Below are 17,329 nucleotides of genomic sequence, written 5' to 3'. Positions count from 1 at the left end.
TTAAACCCACCCACCAAACAGGATACCTGCACAGGTGAAACCTCTCTCACACACACACACCAGAGAAACGATCCAGCAGCTGAAGCCTGCGGAGCGCTTACATAACCAGCAGCTACAGCGACATACAAGAGGAAGCTTTTCATTTCCAGCAGCAATATTAAGTTACAGCCTCACCAGCTTCATTAAAGCCTGAAAACTGCTGAAACAAAGTGCGAACGGAGAGCCGAGGGGAGGCTCTCTCCGCTCTCAGCATTCAGATACTCACACGAACGCGTGGTAGAGCAGCGCCCATCCTCTCGGCCTCTCCAGCGCGTCGTAGATCAGGTTCTGGATCTTCCTCTTGCGGATGTTATTCCTCTTGGCCGGCCGGGCGTAGTTCAGGGGGGTCTTGGCCAGCAGCCCAATGCCGATGCCCTGGGAGCTCCGCTTGTAGTCATCCCGGCCCGGAGCCACCAGCAGCAGGGCGCCATCCTTGTCCGCTCCTGCGGTGCTTTGGTCCAGTAAGTCTCCGGGAGGAGCGCCGGAGGGCTTCTTCTGCTCGTCCGAGCCGCTAACGACGGTCCTGGACCGGAGCCCCATGGTCAGTGCTGGATGCCCGGTGTGGGCAGCATGCCATGATCCGGGCGCTGGATCCGGAGACACCCCCCTCTCCTCAGCCGCGGGTCATTTAAGGATGTGGTCCCCGGCGCGAAGGGAGGTGCTCAGCAGTGTGACTGGAGAAGGGGAGGAAAGGAGGAGTGATGGAGGGAGAGGAGACAGAAACGGAGCGTTACTACAGGAGAGCATCGGCATCTGGTACAGCAGCGCGAGGACAATGTGCGTAAAACCGCGCATAACATGCACGCGCTGATCACCACGAGAACACACGGAGAGGTGAGGCCGACGCGGAGTGGGATATAAACCCACTAATGCGCAAAAACAGCGCGTTTTCCCGGGAACACAGTCTCCGTGTAACGCGACACGAGGCGCAAACACACCTGATCACACCGGGCGGTCCCGTCAATCAATGATCTGTCAAATAGAGCAACAATTGCCCACTTCCCAAACAGCCAGCACTCCCCCATAAACACACACACACACGGGATAGACAAAGACCTGGCGACACACACACACACACACACACACACACGGGAAATCAGAGAGCGCTAACAACACCGAGCCCTACCGGCAGCGCATCCCGGCCATGGCTTCTGTCTCCGGGGCTCCCAGCCTCCATCCACCTGCAGAGGAAGCGGTGCTGAGGCGGAGGAGGAGGAAGAGGGGGAGGATGGAGACGGAGGATGAAGAGCAGAGATGCTGCGCGAAGGAGGTCGATACTGAAACTGAAGCGGAGGAGAAGCAGCAGGGAGGAAGATGAGAGAGAGGGAGAGAGAGGGAGGGAGAGGGAGGCTTTCAGCAGCAGCAACGCAAACGCCCCGAGCGCGCGCACTCACACATCCAGGCATGCATACGTGCACGCGCTCAAGAAAGCGTCCACCTTCGCGTATTCAGGAGGGAAACGCGCCTGTAAACACAGGTATATGCAGGCAGACGCGCGCACGACAATCTGCACAGTCATGTAGAAGTGCACGCGCCTGTGCGCACATGCATGTGCAGGGAAACTGGCTCTTTATTTAAGAGGCAAAGCAGAAAAACAGAGTTACATAAAGACGACGCTTCCGCCCCTTAAAGGGTTAAAGAACAGGAAACACGGAGCGGACTTCAGATTCTTCAGAAACATCATTTAAAGCGCAAATCTCACCACTGACCTTTGCTTTATGGGTTTACGTTTTCTAGAAGTTGGACTTTTTGTAAAATGTCAATAAAATCAGAATGAAGTGTCTTTAAAATCTCCCGTATGGCTGCGATAGCGCGTCAGCTGTTGTTTTCCGTGTTTCAGCGCAGAGGCCAGGAGGGGTCAGAGGCTCTGCCTGACGATAATAAAAGAATGAAAGGACGCAGAAAACAAGCAGAGAGAAGCAACAAACCCCACAAAACTGAGTCCAAAGAGAACAAAAATCCACAAGGAGGCAAAAATAACTACAAAAAATTTTTTTTTAATTAACCACAGAAGCAAAAAACACAGCAAATCAGTTTAAACCTTGAAAACTAAAAAAAAAAAGTCTTCAAAGTGAAGCAAAAACAACCACCTGCTGAAGCCAAATCACCACAAAGACCTAAAACAATCTCACAGAGACGCTAAAAACCACAAGCTGATGAACTAATGCTGAAAGAGCACAGAGGGAGAAGAGCGATTCACCTTTTCCATCAAAGCGTTCACACTGAGAAAACACGCAGTGGTTTTAAGACAAATGTAAACAAGAACCACTGGAAACATAATAAGAACATAAAAAACTGGAGACAGTCGTGTTTTATTGTCCAGCTCTTACATTTCAGGTGATCTTTGATTTGTTAGTTTGCTGTTCTTAGACATTGTTGTGTTTCCTTTTGTTCCTCGGTGTTAGGCAGGCTGTCTTATTTCCTGTGTTATTTTGGTAGCCTGTGCTGTGGTTATCTTAATAACGATCAGCTGTGTTTAGGCCCCGCCCATTTCCTCTTCCCTCATTATCTCTCATCTCCGTCTTCCTTCCTTTCTCCTGTTGTGATGTTGAGTTTCTAGTGATGTGCACAACTAGTCGACTAGAAACTAATCGTCCTTTTGTCCCCGGTCAGTACCTGATGTATTAGTCATGCAATCAAATTAATATTTAAACTGATGCCCAAATGCCAAAGTTGTTGTGTCCTAACTGCTATGTAACCATCTGCCACCAGAGGGAGCTGCAGCTCCGACATTGCTGTAGAAACATGTAGGGAGCATCTTTTTGTTAAACCTGTTCCTGCTCTGTATTTTAAAAGGCAAAAGAGCGAGATTAAATGTAAGTGGCAGAAATTAGCTTCCTGTGGAGGTGGATGGGCTCCTCAGAGTGAGGAGGGGTCAGACTGCAGCCACTACTGCTCCACATTGAAAGGAGGCAGTGGAGGTGGTGGCCTGCTGGATGACGTGTTGTTTTATCATTTTATTAAAAATAGTGTATTATTTGTAATGTACAACAATGCGCTACACAAAGCTTTTTCAATGTTAATTTGCCGTATTTTAAAACTATGTGAACATCTATTGTAGTGTTGATATTTTCATATTTAACATCATTTTTATTTTTAAGTGTTTTTCTTCTCCACTATCTGTTTGGAGTTTAACGCTCATCGTTCATAATGCACGAAGCCGTGCAGCTGAGCAGTGTGATTCGTTACCGAAGAACGTAATAAGTCACCAGGAACACTTCCTGTTTTATTTTGAAATCTGTTTTACCTTCTGATTTGTTCCTGTTCCACCTGTCTCAGTTCACACACTCGCTCTCAGTGTAGTTGTTCAGCGTTGGAGCCGCCGCTCCTGTTCTTCTTCTGTGTTCTCGGCTTGTGTTGGACTTTCTTGGGTTTCTGCCTTCGCTGGCTGCCCATGGATGACTCCTGCCTTTTGGATTTTCCTCTGCTTCCATCTCCTGATTCGGATCCCTCTCCTTGACCACTTCTCACCTTAAATGCCCTAACCTCCTGTTAGTAAAGCTTCCTGATGATTGATTCTCAAACCTTTTGAAATGTGTGCTGGATCTTAAACAGCACCGAAAGAGAACCAGCAATGAGTGGGAGGAGACGCTACTGACCACAGAGTGTTCACGAGGCCGCACGGCGGCAGATCCTATCATAATAAAACACCTTTCTGTGAGTCGGCGATATGTTACGGCACCATTAGCTGCTTTACAGCATCTGCCATCGTAATTTGAAGCATGAAGTCAGCAGCTGCAGAGTTTGTAGCAGCAGCTTCCTGAGAGCATCGCCTTCAGCCCCCACAACCAGCTGCTTCTTCTGCACACGTGCAAGTTTCTCTTCTGTTTTTAAAACAGGCGCCATCCAGGGAAGTCGTGTCAGGTCAGGTTACTCATAAGCACATGTAAAAACAGCACAAGTGCGGCACAGCTGAATAAAACAGAGCAGCTGTGTCTTTACGCAAGTTTAAAGATGTTGGTGACGTCTTAATTTGAAGGAGCAGACAGCTCCAGAGTTTAAGTGAAGCTACAGCAGAGCCTGATTCCAAAATAAAAGCTTGTGGATGAAACAAAGGTAGGGACTCGTTTCTCACAGTGAGCAGACGAGTGAACATTTTAATCTTCACAAGGCTTCCTGTCCTGAATCCTTAACTAACCAATCAGAACGCATGAGCAGAGTGCTCGTGTTTTATGAGCTTAGTCACCTTCCTGTGTGAGAACGCGCATCGTTTGTTTATTTGTGTTTTTCATTTACCAGCCGAGTGCTACTTTCACTTTACATTTAATTCAGTGAACTTTAATTGAGTGAAGACAGAAAATACTCTCCACAGTGCGGGGCAGCACGTTGCAGCACTGTGAGCTCATTTTATCACAAAGGCCGATTCAGAAAGATTTTCAGGTGTTTGAACGCGTGAACGTCCATATGTGTCATCGGCTCTGCAGCTCAGGCCGTCTCCCGCTGTCTACTCTGAGATTCTCTGCACATCAGCGACAGTGAATCTGCTGACTCGTCTCAGATTTTTACATTTCTTTGCAGAAAAGCTGAGAAGTTCCTCTGAAAGCAGAAGCAGGCGTCAGTGTTGAATATTAATGATTCTGGTCCCACATGGATCCACTTCTAAAATATATAAAGCTGCAGGTTTGGCCTGAGGACATAATAAGTGAGAAGAGGTGATAACAAGAGGACACTTTGATACCTCAGACATCACTTTGTCGTTCAGGTCAACTTGTACATGTGTGAAGGCACCACTAATGCAGGAGCCACGTTTACACTGTTACGATTGACTACATGCAAAACTACAAAACAAGGACTGAGGTTTATTTACACGCTGATGAGCACGGCCTGGACTACACAAGAAAGAAACACAGAGCTACATGAGGTGGAAGCAGGAAGACTGGATGAAGTGATGAAGACAAGGACGAGTGAATTCATCCATACGTTTCAGGTTATCTCAGAATTTTGACGTCCAGCTGAAAATTCTGAGAAAATAACTTGAAGTTGAAAAAGTCATTAGAAATGTCAAGTTCTCTGAGATAAAAACTTGGCTACGCCTGGTGTAACTGGTGTGATTCTGCGTTGTGTCTGATAAAAAAGGTCAAAGAAAGAAAGACCTCCAAGTAAATAATTTGCCCACTCCAGCTCCTACGACCAAATACAAACAGTGGGGAAGAGGGTTAGCTCCACCCACCACAACTTCCAAGCTAGCAAGGAGTATATATTCATGCTAGCATTTATGGCGCCTAAAACACATTTATGATACACACATACTACACACTTATAACATCTAACAAAAACAGGCTTAATAATGACAATAATTGAACTAAAATCACAATCAGAAACATCCAGGTGGCTAAATATGAATTATATGTGTGTTTTAAGGTGTTGGAAAGAAATGACACCCACCTCTCCCACAGAGGAATTGTAGAAAAGGGGAGAGGCAAAAGGGGTACACTGTATTTATAGGATTGCGCCAAAGAAGAAGAAGAAAAGAATGAGGAGGGGCTCTAACTGATAATAACTACAGGCTTGGAGGTCCTAAAAGTCGGGTATAAAAGGAGCAGTTTGGGGGTTTAGAAAACATTTTGTGTGATTATAACAATGTGATTTATGACCCTGTTACACTGGCAATTATTATTTTATTCATTTATTTATTGTCAGTGGTGGAAACGCAAAACAGACAATCCAGCAATGACGGGACTGCATCTGGGATAAAGAGCTACTCCTGACCTTCAAAGTAAAAGCAGGAGAAACTAAAATACATCTTTCTGGGGTGTCAAACATAAGGCTCGGGAGCCAGAATCAGCCCGGCAAAGCATCCAATCAGGATGGACAGTGTGAGGAAATTTGAAGGAGGGCAGAAATTTTTGCAATTTCCTACATTTTTACAACTTTTCCTACAGACACAGACCTCGTCCTCACACTATTTTAAATAAGCGATTAAATGATTTGTTTTTCTACCTCCTGTTGTCACAGTGTAAAGGACGTCTTCTGTGAATGAACAAAACTTTTCTGTCATTTCTTAAATTTGATGCCCAGAGAGTCGTGCTGAGATTTCTCTCATTTCCTGCAGCAGCATCACTGCGTCACGTGCAAACACACAGACACGCTGCTGGAACTGCTTCTGTTTCCTATATTCAGGTTTCTCAGGGTTTACCAGTGAAACTTGTTTCCACATCTCTGGTTTAAACGTTGTTTCTAAGAAATCTTTGATTTTGATTCTTTGATTTCAATTATTTTATGATTTTTAGGTTGTAGTTGTTAGTTGTTGTCCACTACAGAGCCGTAAGCTTGAGAACACAACACACGTCTCGTTGTTGCCTTCAAAGAGCACAAAGTCGCAGCTCTGCGGCGTTCCGACTCTTTCGGGTCATTTTTCGGTCATTTGATGTGACGATCATGAAATGAGCAGGAAATGTGAACTCTGATGATGCAGTTCGGCTGTTTGATGCATCAGCCTGCACGTACACTAACGCAGACACACGACCAAAGCTTGGATCCTGGAAATATCTGCAGTGGAAATGTGGATGTGCAAGTCAGAGCCGCTCTTTCCAGGAAGGAGTCCTGTGTTCGACCACACAAAGGCTAACAGGATTTACCCAGAAGAACAGAGCAATCTTAAAATAGATTGATTGCACGTCTTGGTGGCCTTTAGTATTTCTGCTTAATTGGTAACGGTCGTCGGATTTGACTAATTATCTGTATGAAAACCGGCCGAACGAGTCTGTAATTGAAAAAGCAATAATTTGACTGCAGCTGTCCAGGACGCTCCGCTGCTTCCCAGCTCCGCGTGGACAGATGGGAATCAGACCATAAAGCTTAGAAGAAAATGGATTTTCCTGATGGTCTTTCCTTTTTTTTAGCTTTCAACTCCATTAAATCCTCCAGTGAAGTGAATTACGGCCTCTTTGCTCTAATCTTCTTCAGGAAACAGCGAGGCCTTTTCAGAAGCTTCTCCTGCCTCCGGGATTCAAACCCGTGACCTCCTGGTCACAGCCAGGAGCTCCCTGCGAGTGTCAGTTTGTGGGTGTGAGGTGTCCGTGAATGGAAGAAGATTTGTCATCCGTGTAATTTTACAGGCTCAGAATAGCACGCCGTCCCCGAGCAGAGACCATCCGTCCTGCGGGCGGCTGACAGCTGGAGTTACTGTGATGATGCAGCAGCATGGTGGGAACCTTCTGCTGAAGCGCCCTGCAGCACGAATGTTTGGACGCATCGTTTAAAGTAAAATAAAACGCAGATATGTCGCTTTAAACATGGCTCCACACAGACTGTATGTAGAAGATGGACATAGCTGCAGTGATGTCACAGGTCCAGATGTGAGCGATGTGGCTGCTGCTACATCAGATCGTTGGAACCAGATTAGAAACTCGGATTTTTCTGCACTCACGTGAAAAAGCCTTCTTCCTGTTCCTGCATTTCACAATAAAAGTCCTCAACAAATAAATTCCACACCTGCTGCAGTTAAAGCAACAATTTGCAGATCCTGCAGATTTCAGGATTTAAAATAAAAATATTTTCTCTAGTGTTACACATTATGTAGAGGAGGATTTCATAATGTTTAATAGATGTAATAATAAAAACTGTTACTGTGAAAGTCACTTTAGATATTTCTATCAGCGTGTACTGCAGTGGTTGAAAGTCTGGGGTGAATGCTTCTGATTATCTGAGACAAGTTTAATAAAAACTCTGACATCTTCCTCTTCTCCTCCTGCACTGAAACTCCATCTTCATCATCCTTTGTCCAGCAGCCTCCGCTCTCCCTCCTCTGCACATGTCCAAACATATCAGCCTCACCTCCCCACCTGAGCTGTCTGATGCATCTGAGCACCTTCAGCTCTGCCTCTTCTTGTCACTGATGTTTTCTTGCTGTGAAAGATAAAGCATGTCCAGACCTGTACCAACCATCAGTATTGTACATTTCAACATTTAAACGCACTCAAAGACGGAGTTAGAGTTACTGCTACGCAAGAAATAAACTTCAAGCTGAGAGCAAACATGTATCGTGTGTGTGATGCAGATGTGATGCAGATGTGATGCAGATGTGATACTGAGGTGAACATAATGCACGGCTCTCAGGCAGCAGTAACTTTACTGTCACAGTTTCACGTCAGTCAGCGGAGTTTGTAAGAAAAGTATCTTAACAGCAGACAAATGAAATATATTCACATCCTTTGATATCCAGTAGAGACACGTCGCCATAGAAACCAGGAAAACTGCCTCCAAACGTGGACTTTTGTTGTGCTTTAGAAGCAGAAAATCTCAGTTTGTGTCCACAAACCTGAATCTGAACACACAAGATGAGGCTGCACAATTTTAATGCATGACAGGAAGTCGGCAGTTGGCGGTGACACACTGACCATATCTGGACCGGTGGGCGGAGCTATCAGCTGACACTAGCTTGGGCATAAAGAGTACAGTTGGCTCAGACAGACACCTGCTAATGAATCTCGAACAGACTAAAATAAAAGTTTAACTGTGGAAACTGAAGCTCAGACTTTCTGAGCAGTAACGCTGTAACGAGTCACAGCCTGGTGAACATCTGCCTGTTTACAGTCAAAATAATTGAGCTGAATCCAAAAACACGCTGAGGCTGTTTCCAGATGAGCAGCTTGCATTTCACGACAAACCTGATATGAAACGTCCTCGTGCGCTCCACGTCTCCGCCGTCCTCCGGGGTCTTGGACTCGTCACCTGTCAGGTGCAGCAGGCGGTTCTTCTGTGTTTTATTCTGCAGCCTCCCCTCAGCTTTCATGCCTGAGAGCTGCAGGCACTGAGGCGGAGCCGCACAGCGTTCGGGTCCACAGAGACCTCCAGAATGGACCTGTTACGTCTTCTTTCCTCCCACGTCCTCCATGAAAACACCTCTAACAGCGATGGAGCACGCCGCAGGCCACGTCACCGCTTCAAACTGCTCGCTTTTATCAACAGAGGAAGTCGGGTCAATCCCACTCTTCTTCAGACTTCTGTCATAAATAAGGAAAACTGTACGTTCACAGTCTGTCTGTGTGGAGCGGTGACAAATTAAAGGAAAAACCTTGAACGGGTGACCTGTGCAGTGAAAGGGTTTTTTTGCTGGCATGGCGTCCTGAGTGATGGCCTCTGTCCTCGCTGATGAAGTATTTCCACCCTGATGGAGCGGTCCCCCTCCACAGGACGCGAGGGCTCGCTGACTGGTGTGATGAAGACGATGTGGATCATATGCTTGGGCCTTCGCAGACCTCGGGCCACCCACGGCGACTCTGAGCAAGCTGCTGAATAATTAACGGTGTTACAGGCTGCTGTGTTATATCTGCACGATGTGGCCGACTCGTCAGCTGCACAGACAAAGAGCGGAGTGGGGGGGGGGGACTGAGCAGAGTCACTTTATTTAGCTTTATGTGGACAATGATGACTGTTGTTGTTTTAAATTACTGCGCTGAGATGAGATACAACGACCAAAAAACGTTTATTTCTGCTGTAAAGTTGGACAATTTGTGCGGGTCTGACTCACTGCCTCAAGTGGAGATCACAGGAACTGCAGTTTGGAGGTTAATACACATATTGGGAAAATCTGTGCTAGATAAAAATTACTGTCAGCTGCCAGCAGATTTATCTTTGGTAGCAGATTTATCGGGTGCATTGTGTGCCGGCGCCTCCTGCGGGTGGTGGGCCTGCGGGAGGATGGCACGATCTGATATCCTCGTGTTGGTGTTGTTCCCAGATCATCATACTAAAGGTTGTTCCAGGATCAACATTGCAAGTGACCAATCAGAATGTTGTGATGTCATACTTTTGTGACTTCGGGAAAAACCGGCGTAAAACAAAAAACTGTACTTAAGCTGAAAGAAACCGCCTTTGTCCGCCGAACAACGGACCCTAACCCTGACCCTGACCCTTTAATAAACGCTAAGCAGAATTGATATTGTCCTTGCAACATTGGAATTTCATAAATGCACGAATGGCGCAAAAGAATAACGTCACAATAATGTGATTGGTCACTTGCAATGTTGAACCTGGAACAACATTTTCATGATGATCTGGGAACAACACCAACACGACGATATCAGATCATCCGGGAGGATGGGCCCATGTCTCCTCTTAGGGCTGTGCCCGGCCACCAGACTTAGGCTGCTGCCCCCGCGACCCGGCCTCGGATAAAGTGGAGGAAGATGGATGGATGGATAAATTTATTTAGGTTATTTTCAGAAGAACTGGGATTGTTAGTAACTTCATCATCTCTGCGGCTCAGGCTGGTGCTGCAAAGTTGTGGAGATATTTTCTTGGCCTTCTTAGAAGCAGCTGAGCATCGTTTAAATGTGACCATCTCCATCTCATTGTGGATATGCTCCTGATGCAGGCCTGTGCTTCACCCACAGGGTGGGGTTGGGTGTTCTCGGCCAACAGCTTCAGTCGGCGGCACTGATGTTGAGCGTTCACGACTTCAGAGTGCAGGAAACGGAACCAGTTCTGAGCCAACGCGTGACCACGCCCACCTTTAATAAACCAATCAGCTGTAACTAAAAGCTGCCGTTTGGCTTTCTAAGAGATCAAAATGAGACTTTAAACGTGTCTCACAGGATAAATTTTCTCTACTTTGATGTCTCGCTTCGTTTCGCTGCTGATAAAGTTTCCACGAGCTCTGTGACCCAGTTTGTTTCGGGGCTGGGATGAGCAGCTCCCACCAGCAGACAATCATCCTTTTAAGCGCCGCTGTATCCGTGAGGGATGTGCTGTAGACTTTTCATTAGCACATAAATTAAATGTCACTAAGTAATAAAACCGACTGCACGCGCCTCCGTCCACGAGAGGTGATGGTGCTCTGGCGTGTGTTAACCTCCATGATGCGAACACGTGAGGCCGCCGTGTGATTCAGTGCTCGCTCAGTTGAGGTCGTCGTGAATCAAACCGCCCGAGCTTCAGTCCAGGAGATTCACGACTCAGCATGAACAATAAATCCAATAAATCACCGCCTGGCCTCTGAGTGTGGAGGACACAACACAGCTCCTCCACCCAGAGGAGCCCATCAGACGAAGGCTCCACCTGCAGCTGCTCCTGAGGTTATGTTGGATCCATCAAAGCAGCTCTCTGCCTGAAAGAAGCTCAGTTAGCTCCTCCTCCTTCAAGGAAGCTGTCTTCTGATTGGCTGCCCCCCACAAACAGAAGGTAAGAACAGCACAGAGCTTAGAGAGTTTATCTCAGTACAAATGTAACCTCAATAACTGAAATTTGGACCATGTTTGATGTGAGCATCCACCCCTGGAACAGCACACGTATGACTGGAAATAAGGAAAAGTGTGGAAATCCACTTTATGGACAACATTTCCCGTGAGGAGAGTTTCATAAGAGTCCTTCTTTGACGTTCACGGGATAATAAAGAGCTTCCTGGCTGCAGAGCGAGCATCGCCGCTCTGCATCAGCCCCTTGCTGCAGCGCAGAGATGGCGAGAGGGAGGAAACCGGTAAATTATTCATCCCAGAGAGGAAAGAAGGCGACGAGGGAGGGAACCCAAAGAAGGAAAGACCAATGTCTTCTCAGACCAGTGCCACATAAAACCATCCAGTCTCCTCACTGGGTCCCCCGGCTCTGCGTGCAGCCGCACGGCGAGGACGTAACCCCGCAGAGTGACTGGATGGAGTAATTCAGCTGAGATGCAACCACCTCCAGGGTGTTCCTCCACTGTGGGTCTCTAACCCCAACCCACGCTTCAAGGTTTGATGTGTTGCCTGTTCAGAGATGCTCCTCAACATGGATGTAACATCTAAATATTTGACTTAGAGTTTCATCTCAGTGAGACTTTACCTGGATAAATAAAGGACACCAACAGGCTCGGGGTGATTGCTGCTCGCTGGGTATTTCCCCCTTTTTTGGGGGGGCTGTTAGAGATGGTTGTGGGAACGTCCCAGTGAGAGCTTCAGCAGGTCGTCTTGACCCTGCCCTTATACCCAAACGCTGAGTAGATATTTGTGTTAACGAGCAGTTGGACACATATACCAAAAAAGTGCATATGTGGTATAAACACACCTGACATCTGCCATATAAGGTGGATCTGTGGCACATTTGTGCCAGAATATCTGAGTTTTCTGGCTGTAAACTCTTCTTTATATTTGTTATTTACGGCCTGTGAAAGGAGAAACGTGATAACATCACCGACGAAGTACTGAGTGGACTCGGCAGCAGAGTTCAGAGAGGCTGAAATGCTGAAACCTGACATGTAGCACTTATAAAATACAGGAAAAAGAAGAAAACCTGAGGAGACGAATAAAAATAACTGGAGGCTTTTCTTCCCGCTCAGAGACGAGCGTGATCGGAAGTCTGATGGCTCGGACTGAAAGGAAACGGCGAGCGTTACGAGTCGGTACCGTCTGACCCGGGTCAAAGCGATGAGGCGGCGCTGCTTTCACAAAACGAGCGGGACCATCCGCTGTCATGGCAACAGACAAAAATCGATGGAGCTCGGACAGATAAGAAACGAGTTCTTGTGTCTCTGAATTTAATCAAGAAAATCTGGTTCATTCTGGTTCTGGTCTGGTTGTTTAAACAGGAGGGAGGTTCAGGCAGAGGAGGTGAAAGCTAAAAACAACTGTCTTCTTAAACAGATCTGCAGCTCTGACATCTGGAGGACTAAAAACCATCTGCTCAGTAAAAAAACAATTACTTCTGTCACGAACAATCCAGCGCAGCACGAGCTCATAATTCAGATTGTAAGACTAAAAAACAACAGCCCGCCCCGCTTCATGCGCCGAACAACGTGAACCAATGTGACCGACTCAGTGGTGTAACTTAGTACGTTTACTTTATTATAACAGTACAGCTTTAATGTACTTTAATTATTGAGGTTATTAAGAGGAAGAATTATTAAGAAGAAGAGCTCAGTGCATCATGGGAAGTCCTCCAGCAGCCTGAGCCTGTAGCAGCATAACCACAGAGATGCTTCAGGGTCACCTGATCCAGCCCGAACTAGCAAAAAGGAAAGTTTTAAGCCTAATCTTAAAAGTAGAGATAGTGTCTGTCTCCTGAATCCAAACTGGGAGCTGGTTCCACAGAAGAGGTGAAAACTGAAGGCTCTGCCTCCCATTCTACTTTTTAACCTGCAGTGTGAGAGCGAAGAGCTCTGATGGGGTCATGTGGTACTACGAGGTCTTTAAGATAAGATGGGGCCTGATTATTTGGCATTTTGTCTTTTCCAGCATTTTTACAGTGGTCTATCAGGATATTGATCTATCTCCATCTATTTCTCACTTTGATGACAACAACCTCATGAAAATCCTTAACCTGCACTCTTTCTAATGACCAGCAGGGGGCGACTCTTCTGGCTGTAAAATGAAGGGCAAGCATTAAAAATTGAAATGACCTGATTTCTCCCGTGATTTATGACCTCTGTGAACTCTCTGCACATGAGTTTATGATGCCATTCGTTAGTTTCAGATTTCATTTAAATCATTTACAAATTCTGCTCCAAATGAGAGTAAAATAGACAAAAGGGAAGTCAAAGGAACACCTTTACCTGCAGTGATGACGGATAACAGCCTGAACACGCTCAGGCAGCAGCAGCAGTGATACAGACAGAGGAAAGAAGCCGACCGCTGCCTCAGACCTCCATCGCGGAGGAAGCATCCACCAATCGAACACCAGTTAACCACAACACACCTGAGTCAGGAGAGGCAGAAACACTGAAACGCTTCAGCCGTGATAACGACGAGGAGCTAAACGAGCTGTTAAATGGGACTAATGGAGCATTTCCCACTGACGCGCAAACCTCTCCCAGCGACCTGAACCTCGAGGACGTATTTCAGAGGCCGGCGGCGGTGTTGGTTTGTTTCATCACACGGGAAAAAAACGGTGAGCGCAAACAGAAAGCGTCTGCACGGCCACGCGACACAGAGGGAAGCTCATTGATCAATAATTAATGAAGCGAAGCCGACGCGAGTGCAGCACAGACCACAGATCTGGGTCGAAGGAAAATAATGTGGAAACTTTCCAAGCTGTCGTGTTTCAATGTTTAAACAGCAGCGTGAAAGATTTCATTGCAGGACGATGATTGGCTGGAGGGAAACCCAGTAAACATATTTATGTTTTCACACCAGGAAGAAACTGAGTTAGATTAGTTACTTGTTTTGATAAGAAATCTATTATATTGTTACCTAAACATAAAAACTTTCAGTTTGAACTGAAATAAAAGCGAAACCTATGATTAAGTTCGGTGACTGTGGTCCAGGAGGCTCATTAAAGGCGCCTGTTCGCTGCAGTTTACACGTGTTTGAACAACAATAAGTCCTTATATTAAAAACTCAAATCGAAGATGGCATCACAGAGGCTTTTCCTCCTGCAGCCGCTCCACAAACATCCAAATCTCCCAGATGGCTCGAGCCACGGGGCCCAAATATAGAATGATGATAAAAGACGAGCGAGGCTGTCGGGAGGAAAAATGGTCCAACGCCAAAATGAGTTCTCAAGGCGCTGCGGCTGTAACGGCGCTCAGAGGAGGAGGAGGAGGAGGAGGAGGAGTCGTGACCTCCGAGCTTTTTGGGGTGACAACTCAGAGGAAAGCAGAGACCCAGGAGACTTCAAGGAGAGATGAACAAGCTTCATATGCCTGGACCGGCGTCCTCTGGGCACGAAGCAGAGGCTCTCTGATCAAAGCCGGGCGCAGAGAGCGAGCAAGTTTCTGAGCTCACAAAAAAAGAGAAAACACAGCAGGGCAACGCACAACGGCAGCCAAGACGGCAACCAGGCCACAGGCAGAACTCAGACGATTGATGTCCAGGCTGAAATCTACACGAGGGTTCGAGGGACACCAGCAGCGGCGTCTCTGTTCGACCCTCCTAACGGGGCTGGCTTTTAACAAATGCATCGTTTCAAAGGAGACAGAATTAGACGACGATGTTCGTAGTGAGGAAGTGTGATGCTGCGTTGCTTCAGTAAAGCTGTGCCAGCGTTTCGGCCTCGCCCTGCTGCAGTGACGAGCAGAGAGTTTGAGAGAAAGCTGCCTCTTCACAGCTTTAATTACATTTCGTGTCCAGGTGTCTTAATATGTGTTTAAGGTCATTTATTAAATGCTGAGACATCAGGTTTGCAGACTGAACCGTACACATCAGGAACTCTGCAGTGGTTCATTTGCACACATCTGCAGAGGAAATCTAAAGGTGCGTTTAAAGGAAATATCCCGTCTTTGTTTCTATCGTACAGTCTGAGTGTTACATAAGCTCATCCTCGTGCTCTTATATGAGTGGGGGGACATCAGGGTCGTCCACGAACCCTTCAGAGAAGCGATCCTCGGCGGCCGGTGGCGGTCTGGATGCTTCCATCGGCCCTTCTTTGGCGATCTGGCGTGGCACGATGTTGGCGAGGTCGACGGCTGTGCGCTTGCTCGGGTCGACTTCGAGCCTCTCAGGAAGGTTATTTTTCCTGTGGAGATAAAGGAGAATTATGAAGACGTAGCGAAAGGTGTAGAGAAAGAGAGCGCCTCGGGCCTCCTTCATTAATACATTAAATAAACAACAGAACTGGAAACAAGCAGCTGGTCCCACAGCCTCTACAAACATTTATCAAAGGATGGTCAATGAATTTCACTGTGTTGCTCAGCTGTTGAAGTTCTCTCTTCACTGGATCAGCTGTGAGAACTGTTATTATAATGAATCCCTGCAGAGCTCCATTAACATCAGCACAAAGACGGCACACCAGGAGCTTCACGGGATGTTTCTGAGGCCCAGCAGCTCCTGACGCTGTAATATGGAGGTGAGCCACACATTTGATCCATGCAGTGTGTGAGTGTAGAAATGTTCACACACACAGTAAAGTAAGTAAGTAAAACTGTATTTATATAGCACCTTTCAAGATAAAAATCACAAAGTGCTTCACAGAAGCTAAAACTTAAAAATCTAAATCAATAAAAACAAGTTTAAAAAGAGTTTTTAGCTGTTTTTTAAAAGCGACCACGGAGTCCACAGATCTCAGGCTCAAAGGGAGAGACTTCCACAATCTGGGGGCCACAGTCACAAAAGCTTTGTTGCCTTTTGTTTTCAGCCTCGTGTGTTGGACAGCGGGCGAGCCCTGGTCACATGACCTCAGGGACCTGCTGGGAATGTATGGATGTAAAAGTTCACTTATATATGTTGGTGCTTGTCCATGCAGAGCCCTGAAGGTCAAGGTCAAAACCTTAAATTCTGAATTTAACAGGGAGCCAGTGCAGCTGGATCAGCAGGGGTGTGACATGCGAAGCTTTGCAGCAGCGTTCTGAACGACTTGCAGACGCTCCAAAGAGGCTTTACATAAACAAGTAAACAAAGACTTACAATAATCCAGACGAGATGAAACAAATGCATCAATGACAATTTCTAATATGAGCGCGATACAACAGGACTCAGCTTAGCAATGTTTCTCAAGTGATAAAAACAGGAGCAAACCAGAGATTTTACATGAGCGTCCAAAGTCAGAGCTGAGTCAATACTAACACCAAGGCTCCTGATAGACGGTTTAGCAAATGTAGCAAGTGGACCCAAGTCTTCCATAACACTAGGTACAAACAAGAACTTCAGTCTTCTCCTCATTTAGTTGAAGAAAGTTTCCAGCTTCACAGTTACACAAACTGACGTTCCCTGTTTCTCTGTGTCAGGAAACACGTTCACCTCTCGTACAGAGATAAGGTGGAGACGGAGAAACAGCGACTGAAGTCATTAATAAAAAGGGCGAAGCTCAGACTGTAATCACAGAGCTGCTGGTGGATGAAAAGGATTCGTCTCCAACATTAGGATTCTCCAGCAATATCCACGGGAGTCTTACAGGAAGTCGGTGTAAGTCTGGAGTCATTTTAGTGAATCTCGGAAAATCTCGGAAAATCCTGAACATGGTTTTAAGATGCTCAACATTTGGATTTAGATTTAAATCTTGGTGAAAATGGACGCAGGAAGGAGAGTAAAATGTAGAGTTTATGAAACGTACAAAAAGAAAATGATTTCCTCAAAGAATCAGTTCAACCTTCAAGCTGTTTGAAAGCTGGTTCACCTGAGCAGTCGCTGCTGTTCCCACGCTGGTAGTTTTCATCTGTGTGGCTGCTGACCGGCAGGTAAATCCACCAAAAAGCAAGAAAATAAGAACGATAGCAGAAAAAACTCCTGACTGTACCAAGAAACGAAGCACCAGCCGCTATCAGGATTAAAGTGAGGGTGATGCGTATGTGCAGTTGGGACAGACCACCATCATCCCTGACGATCGAGCACGTGACAGTTCATCAGCTACCTTCACGCTAAAGAAACTCTAAAAGTCCTCCTACCTCCTGGTTCTGACCTCTGAGTTCTCTGTGATTAACTTCTCTCTTTCTCAGGATAGTTTT

General features: G+C 46.4%; 2 protein-coding genes across 5 annotated transcripts in view; both read right to left on the bottom strand.

Annotated features, from left to right (window-relative positions):
• kcnq3 (potassium voltage-gated channel, KQT-like subfamily, member 3) overlaps positions 1-579 on the bottom strand; it is a 125,006-nt gene extending 124,427 nt beyond the window's left edge. Inside the window, exon 1 of the mRNA XM_085140649.1 lies at positions 266-579. Within this exon, the coding sequence (XP_084996775.1) occupies positions 266-579 (314 nt within the window). The remainder of the gene's footprint in view (positions 1-265) is intronic.
• Positions 580-600: 21 nt separating this feature from the next.
• The window catches only part of dnaaf11 (dynein axonemal assembly factor 11), a 49,691-nt gene continuing 32,962 nt past the window's right edge, over positions 601-17,329 (bottom strand). For 2 of the 4 annotated variants that reach the window (XM_085140830.1, XM_085140831.1), the window contains exons 12-13: positions 15,256-15,405; positions 601-713 (exon numbers count right to left, since the gene is read on the bottom strand). In XM_085140830.1, coding sequence (XP_084996956.1) covers positions 668-713; positions 15,256-15,405 — 196 coding nt within the window. In that variant the 3' untranslated portion in view covers positions 601-667. Of the gene's footprint in view, positions 714-9,453; positions 15,406-17,329 lie in introns of those variants that run through there. The other 2 variants (XM_085140832.1, XM_085140833.1) reach the window with 1 other exon arrangement.

The sequence above is a fragment of the Neolamprologus multifasciatus genome, chromosome 18, assembly GCF_963576455.1.
Source record: "Neolamprologus multifasciatus chromosome 18, fNeoMul1.2, whole genome shotgun sequence".
NCBI classification, from domain to species: Eukaryota; Metazoa; Chordata; class Actinopteri; order Cichliformes; family Cichlidae; genus Neolamprologus; species Neolamprologus multifasciatus.
The sequence above is the reverse complement of the archived record's forward strand: the minus strand, read 5'-3'. Positions and strand labels throughout refer to the sequence as shown.